Source organism: Brachyhypopomus gauderio, chromosome 6, assembly GCF_052324685.1.
Source record: "Brachyhypopomus gauderio isolate BG-103 chromosome 6, BGAUD_0.2, whole genome shotgun sequence".
Lineage (NCBI taxonomy): Eukaryota > Metazoa > Chordata > Actinopteri > Gymnotiformes > Hypopomidae > Brachyhypopomus > Brachyhypopomus gauderio.
Genome location: NC_135216.1, coordinates 6083169 through 6105332, shown reverse-complemented (window position 1 = coordinate 6105332; position 22164 = coordinate 6083169). Strand labels below are relative to the sequence as shown.

The 22164-nt window shown below is 44.0% G+C and overlaps 2 protein-coding genes across 3 annotated transcripts; one reads left to right on the top strand and one right to left on the bottom strand.

Moving 5' to 3' along the window:
• The first annotated feature begins 7380 nt into the window (after positions 1-7380).
• Positions 7381-10775, top strand: csf3b (colony stimulating factor 3 (granulocyte) b). Its single transcript, XM_077008281.1, has 5 exons — positions 7381-7531; positions 7724-7890; positions 8302-8403; positions 9470-9610; positions 9923-10775. The coding sequence occupies exons 1-5, from the start codon at positions 7516-7518 to the stop codon at positions 10112-10114; spliced, it is 618 nt and encodes a 205-aa protein (XP_076864396.1). The 5' UTR covers positions 7381-7515; the 3' UTR covers positions 10115-10775.
• On the bottom strand, positions 10275-21754 carry LOC143516581 (sterile alpha motif domain-containing protein 14-like). Of its 2 annotated transcripts, none has more exons than XM_077008280.1 (10): positions 21555-21754; positions 16679-16729; positions 15296-15456; positions 14746-15076; positions 14497-14596; positions 14326-14394; positions 13762-13906; positions 13341-13442; positions 12081-12236; positions 10275-11736 (listed from the first exon to the last, which is right to left on the bottom strand). In XM_077008280.1, exons 2-10 carry the CDS (start codon positions 16716-16718, stop codon positions 11581-11583), a joined length of 1260 nt encoding a protein of 419 aa, XP_076864395.1. In that variant the 5' UTR covers positions 16719-16729; positions 21555-21754; the 3' UTR covers positions 10275-11580. The 2 variants fall into 2 exon arrangements, with proteins under 2 accessions (XP_076864395.1, XP_076864394.1); XM_077008279.1 differs by having other exon boundaries at positions 10277-11736; positions 16679-16732; positions 21555-21753.
• Between the last annotated feature and the right edge of the window lie 410 nt (positions 21755-22164).

The following is a 22164-nucleotide window of genomic DNA, read 5'->3' as shown; positions in this document are numbered from 1 at the left end:
ACAGTTAGCGTGGGGAGACACAAACAAAGACGAGCACGGGACACTGCGCAAACGCACAATGAATAGAAAAACCACATAAATCCCGGGTGATGACGAGACCAGCCACAGGTGTGATGGATGAACAGAAGACGTAACCGCACCCACAAAGATCCACAGACGCAGACGACTAGACGTAGACAACGTAAACACACGCCCAAAAGGGAGGGGTCGGGGACCGTAACGTGACAGACTCCCCCACCAAGGGCACTACCCGTCCCGGGGTGCCAACAGGATTAAGTGCCCCAAACCCACACCAATGGGCGGATCCGAAGCGTTCAGTCCTGCGTCTGGGAGATGACCGCCCTCGGTGGAGAGTCCGCCACGAACAGCTTAGAACACCCTCTCTGGGAAGACAGGGGAAAACACGTTAGACAAACACACAGGAACATTCACAAACACACAGACAGGAATGTTGACACACAGAGGCACGAAAGGGAAAAGGGGATTTGGCAGAAACACACACGTAAACGGAGCCAGGCTCCGCGCCAGGAGGAGGTTTGTCAGGAGGGAAAATGCTCCCGGAGCTGCAGGCGCTGCGTTGGGCGGTCCTCCTCCCTTCCTAACCGCAAACTTTCCGCTGGGTGCGGCACGGCTGGCGGACGCTCCTGCAGTCCCTTCGGAAGCCGTCGGGGGGCTCGCTGCGGGGTATGCCTGCCGCCTTATGCCCTCTTCCTTCCGAGGACCCCTTCGGGTAACCTCCCCTCCTCCCAGTGCTCGCCCTCCTGACCTGGCGGCGGGAACGGTTTCCTCCATTTCCATCTCCCCTTCGCTGCCTAGGCTCCAGCTCATGGGCTCAACTGGGCTCTCGCCCCGGGAATAGTCCATCTGAGTAAGCGGGAGAAACGCCCTCCTTCGGACCTTCCCTCCCCCTCACGGTCTCGGCGGAGTGCTCCAAGGGTGGCGGACTCTCCTCCTCCTCCTCTGTACACGGCTCATGGTCTGAGTACTCAGACGGAGACTGGCTGTCTTCCTCGTCCTCACACTACGTGAGGTCTGAGTCCTCGAACGGCGGGAACTCACGCCATCCCCATAACGCTCGGTAAGAGTCGAGCACAGGGATCGGGGAGGACTGATGTCTTCCTCCTCTCCCTCGCCGTAATACTCAGTAGGGGCCGAGTACACGGATGGGGGGAGCCTTCATCCTCTTCGTCACCCTCGCCGTAGTACTCGGTAGGATCCGAGTATACGGACGGGGGGGAGCCTTCCTCCTCTCTGTCACCGTAATACTCGGTGGGGGCCGAGTACACGGACGGGGGGGGCGCTCTTCTCCTCTTCTGACTCCTCCTCCTCCTCCTCCTCAAACTCACTCTCCGGAGTCTTGTCCTCCTCTGCCCCACAATACAGCTCTACAGAGCCGACCCTCAGAGGAGACGAGTCTCTAGAGCAGGGGTCAGCAACCTATGGCATGCGTGCCACCATTGGCATGCCAAGGCATAATCACTGGCACGCGCCACGCTGGACCAGCATCAGCAAAAAAAAATTAATAATAAAAAATCTCAGACAGAGAGCATGATCCTGCAATCGGAATCGCTCTTCAACGCACTGCACTCAGCTCCCACCACAGACCCATGTTTAAATTTGTTTAAATAACCCGGTTGCACGGCGCTGTGTGTGACGTAATCCCTGAGCCGCGTCAAGGCTGGATTATTTATTATGGATTATACATTCGCGAGTGACCGTAGCACGACTCCGCACACTTCGCCCGAACCTGCGTGAACGGCGGAGGCGTTTATACTTGCCGCGTCACATTCTTTGCAGCGTTCTCCGTAATGATATGTGGTAGTATAAAGAAACACCCCTAAAAAACAGGGGAAGGAAAATTTACCTGATGAAAATTAATGTTGCATTGTGTTCCAGGTTTGAAATGTAGACAGTATGACTGTCAGTACGCAACATGCAACACCCCCCCCCCAATTTAATTTGTTGAATTAAACCCCCCCCCCTTCTTTTTATCATCTACATGCTTCCACTTGGTGATATTATCAGACAACATAGTTTTCAGTTCCATCTGCTATGCAGATGACACACAAATATACATCAGCACGAAGCCTTCTGACCCATTGCCTCCTGATGCATTGGTTAGCTGTTTAGTCGACATTAAAAAATGGATGAATAACAACTTCCTGAAACTGAACAGTAATAAATCTGAAGCCATTCTTGTGGCATTACCCTCCACACTCATGAAGATTGGCCAACCAACTATGTCTCTTCCCGGTTTCGTCCCGTCCTCGGTGTCACAGGTTCGCAATTTGGGTGTTATTTTAGACTCCACACTCTCTCTGGATGCTCACGTAAAGAACGTCACCAAAATAGCCTTTTTCCATCTTAAAAACATTGCCAGACTGCGCCCCTCTCTTACTGACTCAGTGGCGGAGACACTTATACACGCTTTTATTACTTCTAGACTTGACTATTGTAACTCTGTTTTAATTGGGCTCCCTATGAGTAGCCTCAAGAAGTTGCAGTATGTCCAGAATTCGGCAGCTAGACTACTCACGCACACCAGGACATGGGGACACATTACCCCCATATTAAAAGACCTGCACTGGCTTCCGGTCCATTACCGTATTCAGTATAAAATACTGCTTTTGGTTTTTAAATCCCTGCATGGTTTGACTCCTTGTTACCTTTCTGGCTTACTCTCTACATATACACCATCACGCTCACTTCGGTCTGCAGATGCTCACCTTCTATCTGTACGCACTGCAAAACTCAACACGTATGGTAGAAGAGCATTTAGTGTTGTTGGTCCTAAACTCAACACGTATGGTAGAAGAGCATTTAGTGTTGTTGGTCCTAAACTCAACACGTATGGTAGAAGAGCATTTAGTGTTGTTGGTCCTAAACTCAACACGTATGGTAGAAGAGCATTTAGTGTTGTTGGTCCTAAACTCAACACGTATGGTAGAAGAGCATTTAGTGTTGTTGGTCCTAAACTCAACACGTATGGTAGAAGAGCATTTAGTGTTGTTGGTCCTAAACTCAACACATATGGTAGAAGAGCATTTAGTGTTGTTGCTCCTAAACTCAACACGTATGGTAGAAGAGCATTTAGTGTTGTTGGTCCTAAACTCAACACGTATGGTAGAAGAGCATTTAGTGTTGTTGGTCCTAAACTCAACACGTATGGTAGAAGAGCATTTAGTGTTGTTGGTCCTAAACTCAACACGTATGGTGGAAGAGCATTTAGTGTTGTTGGTCCTAAACTCAACACGTATGGTAGAAGAGCATTTAGTGTTGTTGGTCCTAAACTCAACACGTATGGTAGAAGAGCATTTAGTGTTGTTGGTCCTAAACTCAACACGTATGGTGGAAGAGCATTTAGTGTTGTTGGTCCTAAACTCAACACGTATGGTGGAAGAGCATTTAGTGTTGTTGGTCCTAAACTCAACACGTATGGTAGAAGAGCATTTAGTGTTGTTGGTCCTAAACTCAACACGTATGGTAGAAGAGCATTTAGTGTTGTTGGTCCTAAACTCAACACGTATGGTGGAAGAGCATTTAGTGTTGTTGGTCCTAAACTCAACACGTATGGTAGAAGAGCATTTAGTGTTGTTGGTCCTAAACTCAACACGTATGGTGGAAGAGCATTTAGTGTTGTTGGTCCTAAACTCAACACGTATGGTGGAAGAGCATTTAGTGTTGTTGGTCCAAAACTCAACACGTATGGTAGAAGAGCATTTAGTGTTGTTGGTCCTAAACTCAACACGTATGGTAGAAGAGCATTTAGTGTTGTTGGTCCTAAACTCAACACGTATGGTGGAGGAGCATTTAGTGTTGTTGGTCCTAAACTCAACACGTATGGTAGAAGAGCATTTAGTGTTGTTGGTCCTAAACTCAACACGTATGGTAGAAGAGCATTTAGTGTTGTTGGTCCTAAGTTATGGAACTCCGTCCCTCTGTACCTCCGCACATGTACATCCCTAACTACTTTAAGACGCTTTTAAAAACTTACCTTTTTAGTATTGCCTTCTTAAATATGTAGGTTCACTTATGTGTATGTGTTTATGTATGTGTGTGTCTCTTTTCTCATCTGCTGCTTCTTTCTAATGTTTTTATTTATTTAATAATTAATGTTTTAAATAGTTGGTGATTTATTCTAATCCTTTTTTAGTTTTATATAAACTCTTGTTGCTTATTCCCTTGTAAAGTGTCCTTGTGTGTCTTGAAAGGCGCTTATAAATAAAATTATATTATTATTATTATTATTATTATTATCCACTTCCACAAAAAAAACGGTTCCTCTGGATCAGGGTGTTGAAGTATAGGGGCTATTGTGAAGGGTCTCTTTAAAGCCTGGGGGTTGATAATAACACTCCAGGTTTCCCTTTTAATAATGCAGTTAAGGGAGTGGCAATTATACTGAAATTTGGTTAACCCCAAGATACACTGGAGTTCTTTGGCCGTTTGAGGCACAGGCCAGTTAAGTACTGGCTCCACCTTTTAATCCTCATTATCACCCTAGGAAGTTTGTTTTCTGCAAGTGAGCGGCTGTGGTAGAGGTTGTGTGGCTAAGGTGTTTCTGAGGAAGCAGGACAAAGCAGAGATTCCAAGCAGGAACTTTTATTTCTCCACTTCAGTTCAGTCAAGCAGTTCAGTCACGTACAAACACCTTTGTCAACATAAATCACAAGCATTATCATACTTCAATAACCCCTTTTTACAGGTATTTTACAGATATTGTCCTCAGCCATACAATATAGCGTACCACATTAACCAAGAGGTGCCCTCCTCCATCTGACTACCCTAGGAGAGGGTAGTCAGATGGAGTCCCTTTTATATCCATGATTCCCGTGATGAACCTGTGGGAAAGAGCCATGTAGTCATCATTGGTATAAAGTACAATTCAGACGTCCCTGCTTAATAAGAACAAACATTAGTTTGTCCAGGTACCTTATTCCATCAGTCCGTATTGCAATTGCCTTCTTCTTCTTTTCATAACAATACATTTTACATGTAGAACCCTTAACCTGGATCCTGGCATCTTCCTCTCACTCTCCTCCCTTGACCCTGACCAAATTATAAGCACTTCTAAGATCTAATGTAGTGAAGTATTTCGCCTCCCTCAGTTGTTCTAGGGTTTCTGGAGACCTTTTGTATCTCTTTATATTTTTTGTTGTAACCATGTTGCCAGTAAGAAACATTTCAATGTTATTTCTCTCTGAAGGTGTATTTATCCCAATAGGAAAAAAAAATTTTCATCGAAAAGCCAGATGCTTGCAGATAGTTAAATCTTCTTGGAAGGTGGATCTCCCAGATGTCTGAGATGGCGGCCAGAATAAGAGGAGCAGGCACAGGGATGAACGGGTGTGGCGTCTAAGTAGTCCGAAGCCATGAATCAATCTGCCTAAACAATTGTTGAGAAATAGTTTTGTATTCTCATTGGTTTTTGTCCCAAATTTTCCCCCCAAATTTGTGAATATTAAATTCTGTAAATATTGAGAATAAAAAATAGTTGAACATTAATAATCTACATGTAGTTCATTTATGTGTTTAGTTAGTCAGAAAGATACAAAAATATATTTTTTTATATTTACAGTTCCTGGTTTGTAATGCTTGTGTAGGTCTCAACCAAAATCTAAAAATGATTATTATTTTTCCCCAGAGTCTCAAGAATATTTAACTATACTACATTGTAAACAGCAAACAAGAAAGGTGCCTCTTTTTATTGTATCTGTAAACAAGCATGTAAAAGCATAATTAAGAAACATAAAACAGAATAAATGTTAAGAGTGGGATTACACATAAGAAAAATTTACAAATGCCAAAGATCAAAAGACTACCATGAAAGTGACAAAAATGGCCGCAGTGTCAACCTTACTTCCTGAGTAAATAAATGTGTAATGTGTAAATAAATCTGACTGTAACGGAGGGATTGCTTTTTTCTTAGGGAAAATATTGGATTAGGTAACAAAGTCAATAACCTGTTTTATCATTGACGTCGGAGCAGAACCCATCCGGTTATGACGCGCACTAAATAAGGAAGTGCGCCAGTTATTTGACGCTCGGCTGAGTTTGGTTTTCCTTAGATTATGAAATTCAAGGATCGTGTCAATCCAAGGACTTTAGAAATGTTTAGGTCATTAAAAATGTATGTAAAACATACCATTACATATTTTGAGTATTTTGAGTTCATCTTTAATGGGCTACTGTTATCTAGAAATCATATTAGTTTTACATGAGGAGGTGGAGTAATGTAATTTTACTACAGGATGTCTATAAAATATGGACCAATTCGCACGGGATAGGAAATCTTTTGACTGAGATGGGAGTGGCTACTCGATCTTTTAAACTGCCGTCTACTCCACACAATGCATCATACATGCGATCCTATCTAGGTAGCAGTCTCCTAGAAAAAAACTTGTAGTTGGCGATGAATATTGCAAAGAATCAAATGCAAGGTCAAAATAACAACAGAAATAATTATAATATGAAATATTATATAATATAAATAAAATATTAAATATTGCCCATCGACATAAATTGCCTGTCTATGCTGAATAAGGTTTTTGCTGTGGCCTAAGCCTTGAAGACATGCCCCCCCCCCCCCCCCCCCCCCCCCCCCCCCCCCCCCCCCCCAACTAGTCCCCGGGCGGGGCAGCAGGTACTATCAACTCTGTGTTCACTGAGGGGTTAAACGCACAGAAGAATTTCCCTAAGGGGTAATAAAGGTGGTTCTTCTTCTGGGGCTACACCCCAAATATTTGTGCTATGCACCAATACCTCGAAATTCACAACAAGGAAACAGAAAAAAATTAAAAAGAAAAAAGCATATGATGGAATATTTACAAATTACAAAATATTTACTTTTAATTACTTCCACTTTTATTTTTAATTGTTGTATAATATTGTTTTATTTGTTTTGTTTGACTAAGCACTTAATTTTTGACATTGTACATTTCTAATTTCTACCTTAAATGGTTTTATGATATTGATTTATTTGTTTTGTTAAGCACTTTGGTCAATGCAAGGCATTGTTGGAAGGTGCTATATAAAAAAATTTGATTTGATTTGATTTGAAATATTGGAGATTCGCACGGGAATAATCTGATGATAATCAGAGGTTATTTATGCCACGGAGTAAAAGGTAAAGCGCTGGTAATAATTACATGACCCCACATCGCCATATGAAACTCCTGCTGCCCGAATAACGCTGCGTTACTGTGGGACAAACGCATAAGCCGCTTTTGCCTGGAGAGAGTAATGAGGATAAGTCGATACCATAAATTCATAAAATTCATATTTTGGATAGAGCTTTAAGCTATTTCCGCTAATTACAACAATTATCCTTTAGTTGTGTGATCATCCCGACATGTGTCATCAGTGTCATCGGTGTTGGCTAACAGCGTAGAAAAATTCCCGCATGTTTCCTGACTTCACATGGGCTTTAAATACGGCCCTATGCCAATTTCTCCATATGAATCAACCGGGCAGAATATTCTCACTAATCGTGTAACAACACGGTCCTGAAATATCATGAACTTCCTGCTAAGTAAGTGTGACCAAAAAGTTTTTCCTTCTCTTGTGTGTGCAGAAGGCGGTTAGCGCACTTACTGCGTGTGTAGGGGACTCGGTGCGCTGTGCCGGTGCTTTAGCAAAGTTGTGCAAACGCGCAGATGTCGGTAATGTTTGCGCTGGGAATACAGATTGCATGTTTGACGATGTCTTCTTTTTTATCCTTCAGCTTTGATGCTGTTCTGCTGTTTGGCGGCCGCGTTATTTTCAGCGCCTCTTACCAAGCGCAGCACGCAAAACACGGACTTCGTCGGCGAGGTCGAGCACGCCAAGAGTTTGGTCCAGAAGATCATCAACGCTGTTGGTGAAGTTCACCACTCCTGCGTTAGTGTCGAGGTAAGACGGACACTTACTCAATTATGATCATAGATTGTTCCAAGTGAATCAACGAATATATGCCCAAACCACATCTGTGACGTTTAAAACCTGTAGTAGACCTGTACAAGACGTTTTGTCTTAGCAGACGTTCGTGTGCTAAAACACAAGCCAAAAATGTGTTCCTGAAGTAACGATGAGTGACATTTTAAATGGATTATATAGTGGATTTACCTGTTGGATCACAATAGAGTGCAATCATGCCTGAAGAAGCTTTTGAGTGGAAACGTATGCTGAATTTGCATTTTACAAATGACCTGACAGCTTTAAGCCTTTCATTATTCTGAAGAAGACAGTATGTATTTCACTGTATGCATGTAGCAGATCATATCTATTTCATGCGTGTTGTCTAATATTCCTGGCTCTCTGCAGGGCTTCAGTCTTGATCCGTCTGCTGAGGTGAAGAACTTGGACTACATCATATCAGTTTTGGCCATTCCTGAAGCACCCAAGCTGGTTCCAACACACACCTTGGTAAACATCTCTGCGTTCAGTCTACTCCTTGTGTTTTGTATTCAGCACGTGTTTATTTTATATTTGCATATCATTGTTTTATGAGGTTTGTCGTTGCAAGTATGATTCCAGTGTTCATACAATGTAGTCACCAGTTTGTTTTTAGCCAGTGATGCACTGAATTGTTTTACGTTGTCACAGTTGTAGGCTACACACCACACATGCTCAGTAAGGCCAGTTAGCTGTCTGTTTACTTATTCCTTGCTGTGGTTGCCATTGAACTAATCTTAAATGTAGCAAGTCCTACAGGTTCACAGGTCCTATGATTGTGTTGTATTCGTTTTAGTGTTGTGTTCTAGTATTGTAGTAGCTATTTGCTGTATATTAACATGGACATAAAACTGAGACATTAAAGAAGAAATTCTGCTTTTCTGGGTTAACTACTGTGTGTGTTCTGGGTTCTGGGTTAGCTCTCCTGTGTGTTCTGGGTTCTGGGTTAGCTCTCCTCTGTGTGTTCTGGATTCTGGGTTAGCTCTCCTGTGTGTTCTGGGTTCTGGGTTAGCTCTCCTCTGTGTGTTCTGGGTTAAACTCTACTGTGTTTGTTCTGGCTTCTGGGTTAGCTCTCCTGTGTTTATTCTGGGTTCTGGGTTAGCTCTCCTGTGTGTGTTCTGGGTTCTGGGTTAACTCTACTGTGTGTGTTCTGGGTTCTGGGTTAGCTCTCCTGTGTGAGTTGTGGATTCTGGGTTAGCTCTCCTATGTGTGTTCTGGGTTCTGGGTTAACTCTACTGTTTGTTCTGGGTTCTGGGTTAGCTCTCCTGTGTGTGTTCTGGATTCTGGGTTAGCTCTCCTGTGTGTGTTCTGGGTTAACTTTCCTCTGTGTGTTCTGGATTCTGGGTTAGCTCTCCTGTGTGTGTTCTGGGTTAACTCTCCTGTGTGTGTTCTGGATTCTGGGTTAGCTCTCCTGTGTGTGTTCTGGGTTAACTCTCCTGTGTGTGTTCTGGGTTAACTCTCCTGTGTGTGTTCTGGATTCTGGGTTAGCTCTCCTATGTGTGTTCTGGGTTCTGACCAGGCATTTTTACTCTTCCAGGAAGTGAGTTTGAACCACATAGCTGAAGGCATTCAGTTGCACCAGCATCTACTGCAGGAAGTGGAAGGAAAGCTGACATGCTCTGACAGATTGAGTCCTTTTCTGGCAGACCTCCGAGACCTGTCTGGCCATGTCCTCCAGGTGGGTGAGCTTTAGAAGAGCAATGCTGAGGCTTCATTGGTGGTCTGAACATCTTACAGTCAAAGGGGTCTTGTTATTCATCATTTGGATTAATTTAATTATATATTAAATATATCCAGCCAACCATCCATTAACACCTGCTTATTAACACCTCCTGCACCATTTGCTGCACTGAATATATTAAGCTCATAACGGGCCTGGCAAACTCAACCACCTTGTGTACCAGATCAACCTGGTGTTTCCCTCACACCAGGTTGACCAGAAATATCCATTTTGTATTGACCTTTCCTGACCCCTGTCCTGTGTGCCCAGGTGCAGCATCTGTCCCAGGTCACCCCAGCAGAACCACACGGGTCATCATCTGACCTCTCCTCACGTCTCCACAGCGATTACCAGGTGCAGGCCGCCATCCACCTGATCCTGCAGCAGCTCCAGGGCTTTGGAGAAGACGTGTTTCGCACCCTACGGCACATCCTGCTCACAAATCCACCATCCAGGGGATGAGCTGCCCCCCCCCCCGAAACGCTAACACACCTCGGAGCTCAGATTGTCTGACATTTTTATGCATTTATTTTTATACAGGCTTACAAAGCAATTTATTTTTTTTAGAACATTCAAGTAATTACAATAGTTTATATTTATATAAAAGTATACAGAATTTTATGCAAGGTAGCTGTAATTTATTGTTCATTTTTTTGTAATTTAAGTTCAAATGAAACTATTTATTTATTTGTGTATTTATTTATTTATTTATTCGATGAATGTAACTCGTTCAGGGTCATATTAAACACTAATGGTCACACTTCCTGTGTAGTTGAGCAATATGTGAAAACCGGATCATGAAAGCAAAAGTCATGAGTTTGTGCATGCTTTCATTTGTTGTGGGTGCGTGTGTGTGAACCGCTGCCCGAGCTGTAAGAGAACTGTAGCACAACACAGTCCTGGGGGGCTGTGGCCGGATTTGGGGGTCAGGCTTAACTGAAGAGATTACTCTTGTCTCTATAATGTAGTGTTTCATACAGGTTGGCATGTGCTGATTAAAGTTTCTATGAATCACAGGAGGATATGGTCATACTGTACTTTTAATCTGAATGGGCATTTAGACTTCCTGATGTAAAAAAAAAACTTCCGCTTCACACCAAGTGACCTTCTCGCACGGCTGAAGGTGAGTGTTCACCTACCCTACAAAGACATGGACAGACAGGGGAGCGAAACTGAAGTGCACTACATTTCAGTCCCTAAAAACTACCACTCACCGATCTGGAGTGAATATCATCACATGAAAGGATTCTTTTGAGCCAAACATGTCTGAAGTGAGCTTGTACGGTAAACGTGCGTCTCGTCGTTTTTCTTTTAACGCTCGTTGAATGTAAACTGAATGTGTCGGGTCAGTGTTGTCTTGCCAACCCGTTTGCCTGGGGTTCATTTTGGGCCGTATGGTTTACTTCTCAACCTGCAAGAGAAGGTGTCGGTGATCAGCGCGTAGCTGAGGAGAAGATCAGGACTTGGTGGCAGAAACCCCAGCGTTCTCGACGTGAGGAGACCACGGTGGTCCAGCTACGTCTCTCTAGCTGACCCGGTCCTGTCAAACATCTCCACCGGGGTGCTGAAGCAAAGGCTACTGTCAAACTGGGACAAAGCACAGACGATCTAACCCAACGCTATTGCACATGTATATCACACAGCCACTGTGTTATAACAAGTTATAACTCTGCTAAGCTAATTTTTGGCATAGCAAGGACAGAAAAGTGTAGTAGTGTAGTATTCATAATTCCACCCATCCCGTCCAGAAATATGAACACGGGGAGATGGGCGGAATTAGGAGCCTTTGAGATATATTGCTACATAATACAGAATAATATAGTACAATAGGATCAGTACAACATAACAAAATGAACAGAAAGACGTTTCACTGCCATAGAGAGGGCGGATGGGTGTTGTCTGAAGGCTCCATCTTCTGCGGGAGTCTGTTAGATCTTCCTCTGCTCCTGGTCTTTCTTTCTCTGTTTCTCTCTCTGTTTCTCCAGCTTGTCCAGAGCTTTGCGTTCCTTCTCCGCAGCGTTGTGAATCTCTCGGATGCGACGCTTTAGTAAACTGCGGTCTGACGAGTTCAGCACACCCAGGCCCTGTGCCACACACACACACACACACACACACACACACACACACACACACACACAGAGCAGGGCAGGGGTGGTTACACAACGGCTGATGCTCACTGATAATGTTGTTTGATACTCTATGTAGTAGGACAACAGATTCTGTGAAACAATAATCTGTGACATATTTGTTAGGCAGAATATATGGCAGGGGCTTTGAATTTTAACTCTGCCAATCTGTGATAAATATTGGAATTTGAGAATATTGGGATAACTACAAACTATGACCACCAGGTGGCAGACATGTAACATACACAAAACAGTAGCGCACACACACACACACACACACACACACACACACACACACACACCTTCAGCTTGGTGCCGTCCATCTGCAGTAAGAGATCGCCGTCTATGTCCTTGGCACTGAATTCTGGGATGTACTGCTCCATGTTTAAGCTCTTGAGCCAGTCACACACCTGCTGGGGACTCCATGAAGACACAAGGCACTGAGGCTCTTCTGAAGGCTACAGAGGCACAGAGCGTGTAGAGAAGATCACCAAGACCAAAGAGAACATTTGGGAGAGAACAGATAAGCTTAGTTAAAGCTTGTCTGGCAAGTTAAACACCCCCTGTGATCGGACTTGTAATTTGTATTAAAACTTGTGAATTGCAAAAGATGCAGTAGGTTAATAGTTAACCATGAAGTGGGTTAATGTATTATAGTGTAACATTTTGCAAAACCACCGTTACAGTGTAACTGCGTCATGATTATCAGTGTAATATACCGAATAATGATGTGCAGCTACACATCGATGGTTTATTTATATAATGGAAGACAGAATATAAGTGTATGTACAGGACATTAAACCAGCACTGCTAACAGTCTAAGCTGTAATGCTAAATTAGAGGTCAGAGATGCCAATTCTACCACTTAACTGCTTTATGCTATCAAATGCATGAATGGTTTTGCACGTAGCATACATTTCGTATTTTAGCATGTATCAGAAGTATATAAACATTTCTAGCACTTCAAAGGCATACAGACATAAATGTCTCATTTTTCTAATATTTGCAAATCCATTTGAATGCAGTGACATGAGGCCTTCGTATCTAATGTAAAGCCAGGAGATCACACAGTGCTTATGTTGTGATTCGTCAGGCCTATAGGCCCCTAGGCTGTAAGCATTATTATGTCCTGTTCGTTTTGGTGCTGGCTCAGAGAGCAGATTTAGATGGATGGATTTAGATCTCATGACGGGCTTGGCCACAATTCTGTGGTCACTAGGTCAGCAGGGCAGTGTGTTCCTGCAGTCTGCCGTGTGTCGCAGTGCCCTGTTTGCTGTGGTCTGTATGCGTTTTCCCCGACTTAATTCTGCGATCCTTCTGAACTGGACAGTGGCGGCTCATTCGCTGCCCGACGGGAAGGGCGGGGCTTTGCTGCTACAGTGCTGGTTGTGGTCAGTGGACCACAAATAGGCACAAATAAGAATTTAAGAGCTAAAAAAAAAACCCAGAAAAGCTTTGAGTTGTGTCTTTCGCATTGTGTCATTTCACATTTGCAAAGGAATGAAGGTGTGAAGGTTTGGCTGCATTACAACTGTACAGTGCTTTTAGAGTGCCTTTCTCACTTCATCTGAAGACTGAGACAGCGTGTGGTAGGGGTGGGAGGAGCGTGAGTCTGGCGGAGGGGCGGGGCTTTGGGGAGAAAACTCATCACTGAACGCTGACTCCTAGAGGCAAGGTGGAGAGACAAACGCATACTTAAACGTTATGTACTGGTATACAACGACTGGACTGTAGCTTGTGCCCAAATTATAACACACACTGAAAGGAGTTATGCGCTGCCTAGCTGGATGTAAACAGACTGTTATGAAATCGAATGTAATCACCATTATTAAATATATCATTATGTTATCAATAGGCTCTTTTTCATATGTTTCATAGGGTTAGTCTATATTTCCTGGTCCTGTTGTAGGCAGCGTTCCAATCAAGCACATTGGTAATAGGTTAATGGACAGTTTTGTGATGACATTATGGTTCTGGGTGTACCTGGGAATCTGATTTGCTGGGAGTGCTGGAGTGTGCGGCCATCTTGGGGGAGGAAGAGGAGGAGGAGGAGGCACGGTGACTATCAGTGAACCAGGAAAAAGGCACGAAGGATCCCGAGTTGCGGGATGTGTTCTCACATGGTTCTCTGCATGCAGAGGGACACATATGCGTAGCTGAACAAATGCAGCAGCCATTTCAAAGTCAAAGTTTTTTGTCCTATCCTGCCGTGCTGTACATTGTAAGGAACTACAGCAGCAAGTCTACTTGAGATTGAGTAACATCTCGGCACAGTTAATGCTAATTACTATGGACAAGCTTCCATTAGCTACATTAGCCTCATAGCTTTAGTGAAAACTTTAGAAATCTGACAGCAAAGAGCTTCATCTTGTGGTAAATTAAAATGTGAATCAGATTTTTTGCCAAATTACTTTTTAACACCTAATGGTCGCTTGCAGCATGTTTAAAAGTGACTGCAATTATGTGTGAAATCCTTTCTCAAGCCTGTACTTTTTTGAGATTGTATAGGGATTGTAAAACAGGGAGGGCTAAATGAAAGAGGCTTACCGGTTCCCCATAGACAGCCTGTTAGCCTTGTCTCTCTTCACCCGCACATAGGAACGACGTAATGTCACCCTGAGATTGGGGGGGGGGAGAGATATATTACAGATCTGACAATCTGACAAGGAAAGAAATGTAATGTTTACATACAGAAGTTCATTTCAGTAAACATCTCACCCCAAGTCCAGGAACCTCCTCTTAGTCTTCTTATCCAAGACGACCGTCGGACTCCTGGCTTCAGTCGGGATACCATCCTGACTGTCGTCCGACACCAGCACTGTCCAGTTATCAGGACACAACTGAGTCACCTAACTAAAGATTCATCTGAAAATTTTGCCAAACATGCAGGCTGACTATAATAAGATAATGTTCCTGGATTTTCACTTGGAAAACTTAGACTACTGTAAAGGCTGAAGGTGCCGATACCCTCACTCTCTGGACGTCGAGTCCTGCGGAAGTAGATGGGTGAACTTTCAGGGCACGACCTGCAGGGGGAGCTGGTGGGCGTGGGCCCTAGCGCCTCGTGAGATGTGGCATTGGTGAGTTGCCTGTAGCGACCCTTAGGGGAAGGAAAGCCCGCGTTCGCCTCCTCCGGTGAGCGACGCACGAGAGGGGTGTCGAACGAGAAGGCGGGGCTTTTGAAGGTAGACGAAGAGGCGGGGCTTCGGAAGGCTGTCGAGTCCAGCAGTAACTCGGGAGAGAGGGAGCTGTGGAGGCCAGACTGGTGGGGGACGGAATATTGGGGGCTGTCTAATGACTAGAGAAAAACACACACACGCAAACACAACCACCACCACCCACACACACACACATCACACACACACACAGAAAGATACACCCTCACAAAACAAAAAAAAACACATGCACAATTTAAACGTTAGCACATCAGTGGAAATCTACAAGTGTATCGGCACTTTTTATATTATATTGCGTTATATTACGCTGGGCGTCAGGCAGGACGTGCTGAGCGACCGACCCTGCGCTCGAGACTGTCGTCGCCCTCGGTGGAGCTGATGCTGTCACGGAGGCGCGAGCGGGACGGACGGTTTCTGCGGCTCTTCACGGGCAGGTGGGCACGCCCCTTCTGCATGCTGCTGTCCAGGAGCTCCGTCTCGGGTATGGCCTCACTCAGGTCCGCTGATCCGACGTAGCGAGACGGAACGACCCAGTTAGCATTAGAGAATGCAAGCCACGTTAAAGAGGAAACTGCTAAGGACTGGTGTGTAGTATTGGTGCGGAGAGCTTGATGTTGGTGTGAGGAACTTTTTGGTGGTGTTTAAGAGATAGATGGAGGTGTGTGGAGGTACTTGATGGTGTGTAGAATTTGATGGTGTGTGGATGTAGTGATTGTGAGTAGTTTGTTGATGGTATGTGGAGGTCGATAGTGTGTGGAAGTTGGAGTGACATAGGTTAGAAGTGTGTGAGGAGAATGTTCAGGGTGGTGATGGGAGTGTGTGGAAGAGTTTGTGGTTAGTTCTTAATATTTGGTGGAAGATCTTGATGGTGGTGATGGTGTAAGAAGGTTAGAGATATCGGAAGAGGTTGGTGATCCATGCATACTACACTCAGTGGTACTCCAGTAACACACAGGGCCTTAAATCGGAGGGAACACATACTACACATGGGAAAACAGGAGAAACCCGAGACCGCCACCAGTGCTGCCTTCTCAATGTTAATTCTCCTGTTTTTGAAACTTTGCTTCTGGTCTGTTTTCTTGCTCGTGGTCTGCTGGTGGAGATGCGGAAGGAGAGCTACAATAAAACCGTCCTCCACCCGATCCCCCTCGACACCACCACACAATGATGTTTCTGGCTACATGTCATACAGACAGCCCCATATATGGACCCAGAAACTGCCCCACATGGACAATGGCACAAGAGTGTACTGGTACACTCACCACCCACATTAGAATTTTTTACTTTATACTAAATACCATGTAGGTTTACAGTTTAAAGCTACAGTCCATCTGTTCCCATGAACAAACGGTCGTTTTCTAGCCAAAGGACTGTTGGGGGCTGAATATATTGGTGTGCCAGACCCCACCCTAGCAGTAGTGACACTGAAAAGTGTAAAACACAAGGCAAACTGCTGGGCTTGATGTTGTTCCCAGTACACCCACTACCGTGGCACCGCCATGTCAGTGTCACTGCCGTGTTGGGCCGGATCCACCAGCCGACCATTACCCAATCAGCAGCGGCCCTGCGCGGTCCAGTGATGAAGAGCGAAGAGGACGGCTGATAAACTGTGTGCCACAACAGATGGGCTGCAATCTGTACTCGTGCAACAAAACCACAAAATGCACCAGTGAAGTAGGTGCACCTGTGAGAGTGCAGAGAGTGCAAGACAGGAAACGACTCACCAAACACAGATTCCGTGTCCTCGAGCTGCATGGCAAACATACGTTGAGTGACTGCTGTGAAGGAACGAAAGATGACCAGTAAAAAAAGACATGTAATCATCACAGACACACATGCATGAAATCATCACAAAATAGTCGTTTGCTTTCCCCCAACTCAGTATGGTTGTTTGACTGCTGCTAGAACTCTGGTATGTGAATATATGAGGCAAGAACTCAAAGACTCTTACAGATTTATGAGTTTGTTCATGTGTACTCATTAGGAGGAGATAAAATCTTTCCAACATTTGCTTAAGACTTAAGGTAGTTGTATATGGCCAATGAGAAATGCCCCTGAGTCAAACTATAAATGCCCAGATGATAGATCCATTCATTAATCATTTTTTATGCTGTTATCTTAACACTAGAACAAAACATTATTGCTAAAGCACAGTGTGTCTCCCTCTTCCAGGAAGACCCATATGCCTGAGTCATGTACACTGCTACCCCTCCACTGAGCAGCAGATGGTGTGATCCAGCTCTATGACCACTCTCCCTCTATTCTCTCCCTCTCTATTCTCTCTCTCTCTCTCTCTCTCTCTCTCCTCTCTTGTGCATATATATTATAGATACAGACACACACACACACACACACACACACACACACACACACACACACACACACACACACACACACACACACGAGTGTAACTGCACTGCTGTGTTCTCTGTGCATTGCACTACACTGTACTCTAGTAAAGGATTTACAGTAGTGGATGTATAATGAGCCAGTGGGTAACTCTGCAGTTTTAGTCGTGTGATGCTAAATTTAGTCTGCATTCTCCATTTTCATATTTCTGTGAAAGGAAGCACTTTGTGGATGAAGTGGTAAGCATATTTTTTTTCACCAAAAAAAAAAACAAAAATGTTTTGGCTTTGCAGGTATAATAAGTTTCACATCGAAAGTAATTTATTTCAGTGTAAAAATTTGAATCAGATATGGTGATGAACTGGTGTGTAAACATGATTGAATTAGCAAAAGTGTAGCAGCTCAGGGTTGCTACACCAAGCACTTTTCCTCAAGTGGTGACTCTTGGGAGTCTTGGGGATAAAAGTTCAACACGTATTTGGTCTGTGAAGTAGCGTTTCGTCCTATCAATGAACGGCTGATAATATTTCATGTTCTAACTTAATGCAGCATCTAAACAGCTGTTATGCCACATCATTAGCGTACAAAGTCAGGCAGAGGTTCCACACCCTTAAGGAGGAACACGTCGTATTTCCCTACTACACACATGCGGTGCTCAATCATTCCTATCATTGTCTACACTTGCGTGCTGTCGTAGCCAAGTAGGCCTCCATTTTCCTCAAAAATTAGGTAAAAAAGTTGTACCAACCATATAGGTAAGAGGCGACACTTCTGCGTATGTAGGATTAAATTGGCAGGTCTAAATTAGTTAAGTGTGGGTTTTTTTTGGATTTACACTAAAATGATAACATTTCTAAAAAATACCTGTTTTCTGCACTTCCTCCACCACTGCACATTCTTGTGCACGTGTGTCTGAATGCTGGTCTGATATCGAGACCCGTGCTGAACTCTGACCTTCGCTGCTCTAGCCCGATGAGACCTGCCGCATGTGATCTTACAGCACCTGGTTAGTTGCCCAGGTTCCGTGTAACAGAATCAACCTGTGTGAGCTGACTCCAGCCTCAATGTAAGCCTGTTCCTTACAATCATATACAATCAGGGGTGTCAATTCCAGGTTCAGAAAGTAAAAGTCCTCACCAGGATTTTGCTCAGGCTTCCTGGATTGTGTTGATTCCACTAATTTTACCTGGATTGCACTAATTAGAAAATCTAGCAAGCTTGAGCAAAATCCTGGTGAGGACTTTTACTTTCTGAACCTGGAATTGACACCTCTGTATACAATATTAAATAAGCATGCATAAAAGAACCAGCATTAACATTTTCAGACCCACTGTGCTGGTAGATGTTTAACAACTAATGCTCACTATCAGGAAAATGCTGACATTGGATCTGGCCTGTAGTAGCACTTATTGTATACACGTTTTAAAACATCATGTGATGACAGGAATCACACTCAACCCTGCCAGTTTCTGATCTAGAGCTAATGGGAAACTTCACCCACTCCAGGACTAATAAAGCGGGTTCAAATTCACAATCACGTCCTGATATTTCACATCCAGACTCTGGAAGGACCTGGTCAATTTAGCAGATAAAGCTGCTGCAAAAATGTAAAAATGTAGCACTGATGCTGTGCTGAACACAGGAACCTGCACGTTCATCGCGAAGCATAGCAGACGTCTCATCTCTGAACGTGATTAAGCAAGAAAGCCCTATAGTGCCCTGCGTGTAGCTGAGATCATACGTATGGACAGGTTAACAAATACATTCACATGCACAGACACACGAAGAGGAATTACATGTCAGCTTCTGCAGCTCACAGAAAATAGTGCCGCTCGCAACTGATGTGGATGGTCAGACACGGGATGAATAGCACCACTTCACATTTTTAATCAACAGTAGCTCACCCAGCTGGATCTGGTCTTCTCAAACTATCAGACAAATCGAGGGCCCAAACAGCATGGAAAACGAATACTGTACAGAGGACCAGTTCATGAACCAGCTGTTTAGTGACGGAGTTTCTTGACGATACACTGATTATGTGTACAGACAGTAGAAGGATAGGTGTATTAAAAAACATAAGCAAGAAGTGTTTGCTGAAATGTCATCTGGCTTCCCCAGCCAGCAACCCCATTCCCACACTCATCTCTCCACCCCAGAATGACAGACTTTATGACATACCTATTGTCATATTCACAACACCTATAAAGGGGTTGTTTGGGCAAAATATAAAATATTATGCCAGCATTTTTGAGTGAACTATCCCACTTAAAAAAGGACCTAGTCACACACTTTACGTCATCAGATCATTTACTGGTATGTGCCAATATATGAAGAGGGTTCAGTCCAAGCAAAGAAGAATGAAAGGTTAATGAATGGATTTTAACTGCATAGTTTACATGTATCTTATTTTCAGTGAGATTATGTGTTGATTATGAATGATCTGTTTGAGTCTGATGACTTCAGATCATTGCTTAAACTAGCAATTTTCTCTTACCAGTAAGTAAAATCTTTCTGTGCGGACCCCTTGGGTGTAAGGCATGGCTTGGTTGTAGGTCCTGTTTTAATATTTTGTGCTCCTAAATGACTGTGAAATCTTGTTTTAAAGCATGTGGACAAAGTGTCTCAGTAGTTGCAGCAACGGTCAACTGTTCCTAAGTATGTCCAGGAACAAAGATTTACATCTGACTAAAGAGAAGTGTACTGTGTACTGCACCCTGCATACACCAGTAACATTACACTTTCTGTCATGCTGAAAATCAAAGCCCAGCTTGTTAAGCACAGCGTCTGTGCTGGGTATTGGTCAGTGATACGACTGCATGAGCTAGAAGGAGCTCCAGCTCTTACACATCAGCTCTTTTCCTGTAAGCTCAGCAGATCTGTCGTCCATTTCTATTGGTTTGGCATCCGCGAGTACCCCTGCCATTATCAGTACCTTGGGACAGAACCTAAACACAAGAAACTCCCTCCCTACTCCCTGCTCCTCTTACACAAGTCACCCAGACGTCCAGCAGACTCCTCTATGAACAACTTCACTATCAAAGAACTGCACACTCATTGCATCCCAGCTCTTCAACCATACAGGTCCATATACCATATACATCACATACGTAATATCACGAAAAACAGGGCAACCAACCATACCATCCTATACAATCAATCAGTCAATCAATCAATATATCTATCTATTTGTCTGTCAATGTTAGTGTCCCTAGATTTAGACTGAAAGGCTAATAATTTGGACAGCTGTATCCAGGCATAAGTCTGGATGGGGTGAAGCTATGACATGGAAAATCTCTTCCTATCTGGGGTTTCGAGCAAATTTCTATTTTATTTAACTATTGGATTTAACTTTAGGTACTGACTTAAAGAGTAGATAATAGGAGACTAGTGTTTTCATTCATAGTCTTAGTACTCTAAAACTAAATGAATTCAGCCTGATAGAAAGTTTTTTACACAGCTAAAATTGCTTCATTTGGGTCTCAAGGTCATATGTTGTGTTCCTGCTTACTACAGCAGATGTATTATGTCCTAAGTTCAATGTGAGCATGACCTACTTGCATATCAAACAGCAAAAACATGTATACACAGGACTGAGTTCACAACACAACACCTGGTTGTGAGGAAGAAAAGATGAAGGATAAAGTGAGGGCGGGATCCAGATAAAGAGAAGATAGTGAAGGCAGGATACAGAGATGGATGGATGGATGGACATTAGTTAGAAGAGAGAGGTAATGAGTTCTGTAACAGCAAGTTGTAGCACAGACAATTTGAGTGAGGCAGAGAGGGAGATATCAGAGGTGAGCCGAAACCCCCCATAGCCAAAATGGGGGAGGTGTGAATAAGCGGTAAAGTTCAGAGTGTCTACCTCTCTCTGGTAGTGTGCACTCCCTGGTAGTGTGCACTAGAGATGCTGGATAGAGGCCAAATCAAGAATGGAGGAGGAGGAGGGTACATTTAAGCAGTCGTCACACTCTGTGGGGTGGGGGTTAGCTTTAGCACAAGCGGATATATCCTAATCGGCAAAAGCGACACACACCACACCTTGCACTCAGTAGAACTCTTACAGAAACCATTTTGCAGGGCAAAAATAGCACGATAGATAGATAGAGAGAGAGAGAGAGAGGGGAGGGAGGGAGGGATAGAGGCAGAGAGAGAAATTTCTAAATGGGAAGGACGACATTCCTCAAAAAGGATTGAAAGGTAGAGGCAGTGGATGAGCATTAATCGTAAATATGGTCATCACGGTCTTACCTTGCGATGATGTGTTCAGCACAGGACCATAGTCAAGGCATGTCACAGTGAGCTGCCATCGCGCTGGACGAAGCCCCAGACTCCCTGATCTGAGAACAGTGCAGCGTCAAACAGGTCCTGCACACAGCTCAGCATCAGAGCAGCTCGAAACATGAGCTACACAGTTACACAGGCGGGCAAGGACAGAAGGATGAGGGAGGGAGGGAGGGAGGGAGGGAGAGAGGGAGGGGTGAAACAGTGAGGATGAGGGAGCAATAGAGAGGGAGTAAGTGTAGCTCATCCTATCCTGGCAGAGCGATGGAGAGACAGACAGAAGGGAGGGCGAAGGGAGGAGTGGAGGACAGAGAATGAGGAAGTGAAGAGGTGTAATGTGTAGAAGAGTGATAATGGTGGGGGTGAGTCACAGAAACCGATGCTCCCCCAGCCCCAGCGGGGTGAAGTATTTATAAGCATCTCCCTGTAACCTTATTCCTCGTGTTCTTCTGTGCTTCTGTGATCAGGAAGGCTTGTACGTGTCCTAGACTACCTACACATTGGACAGATTTTTTTTCTTGTATATTGTTATATTAATTATTATGTATGGTGATGAATGTTATAGAAAATGTTGAAT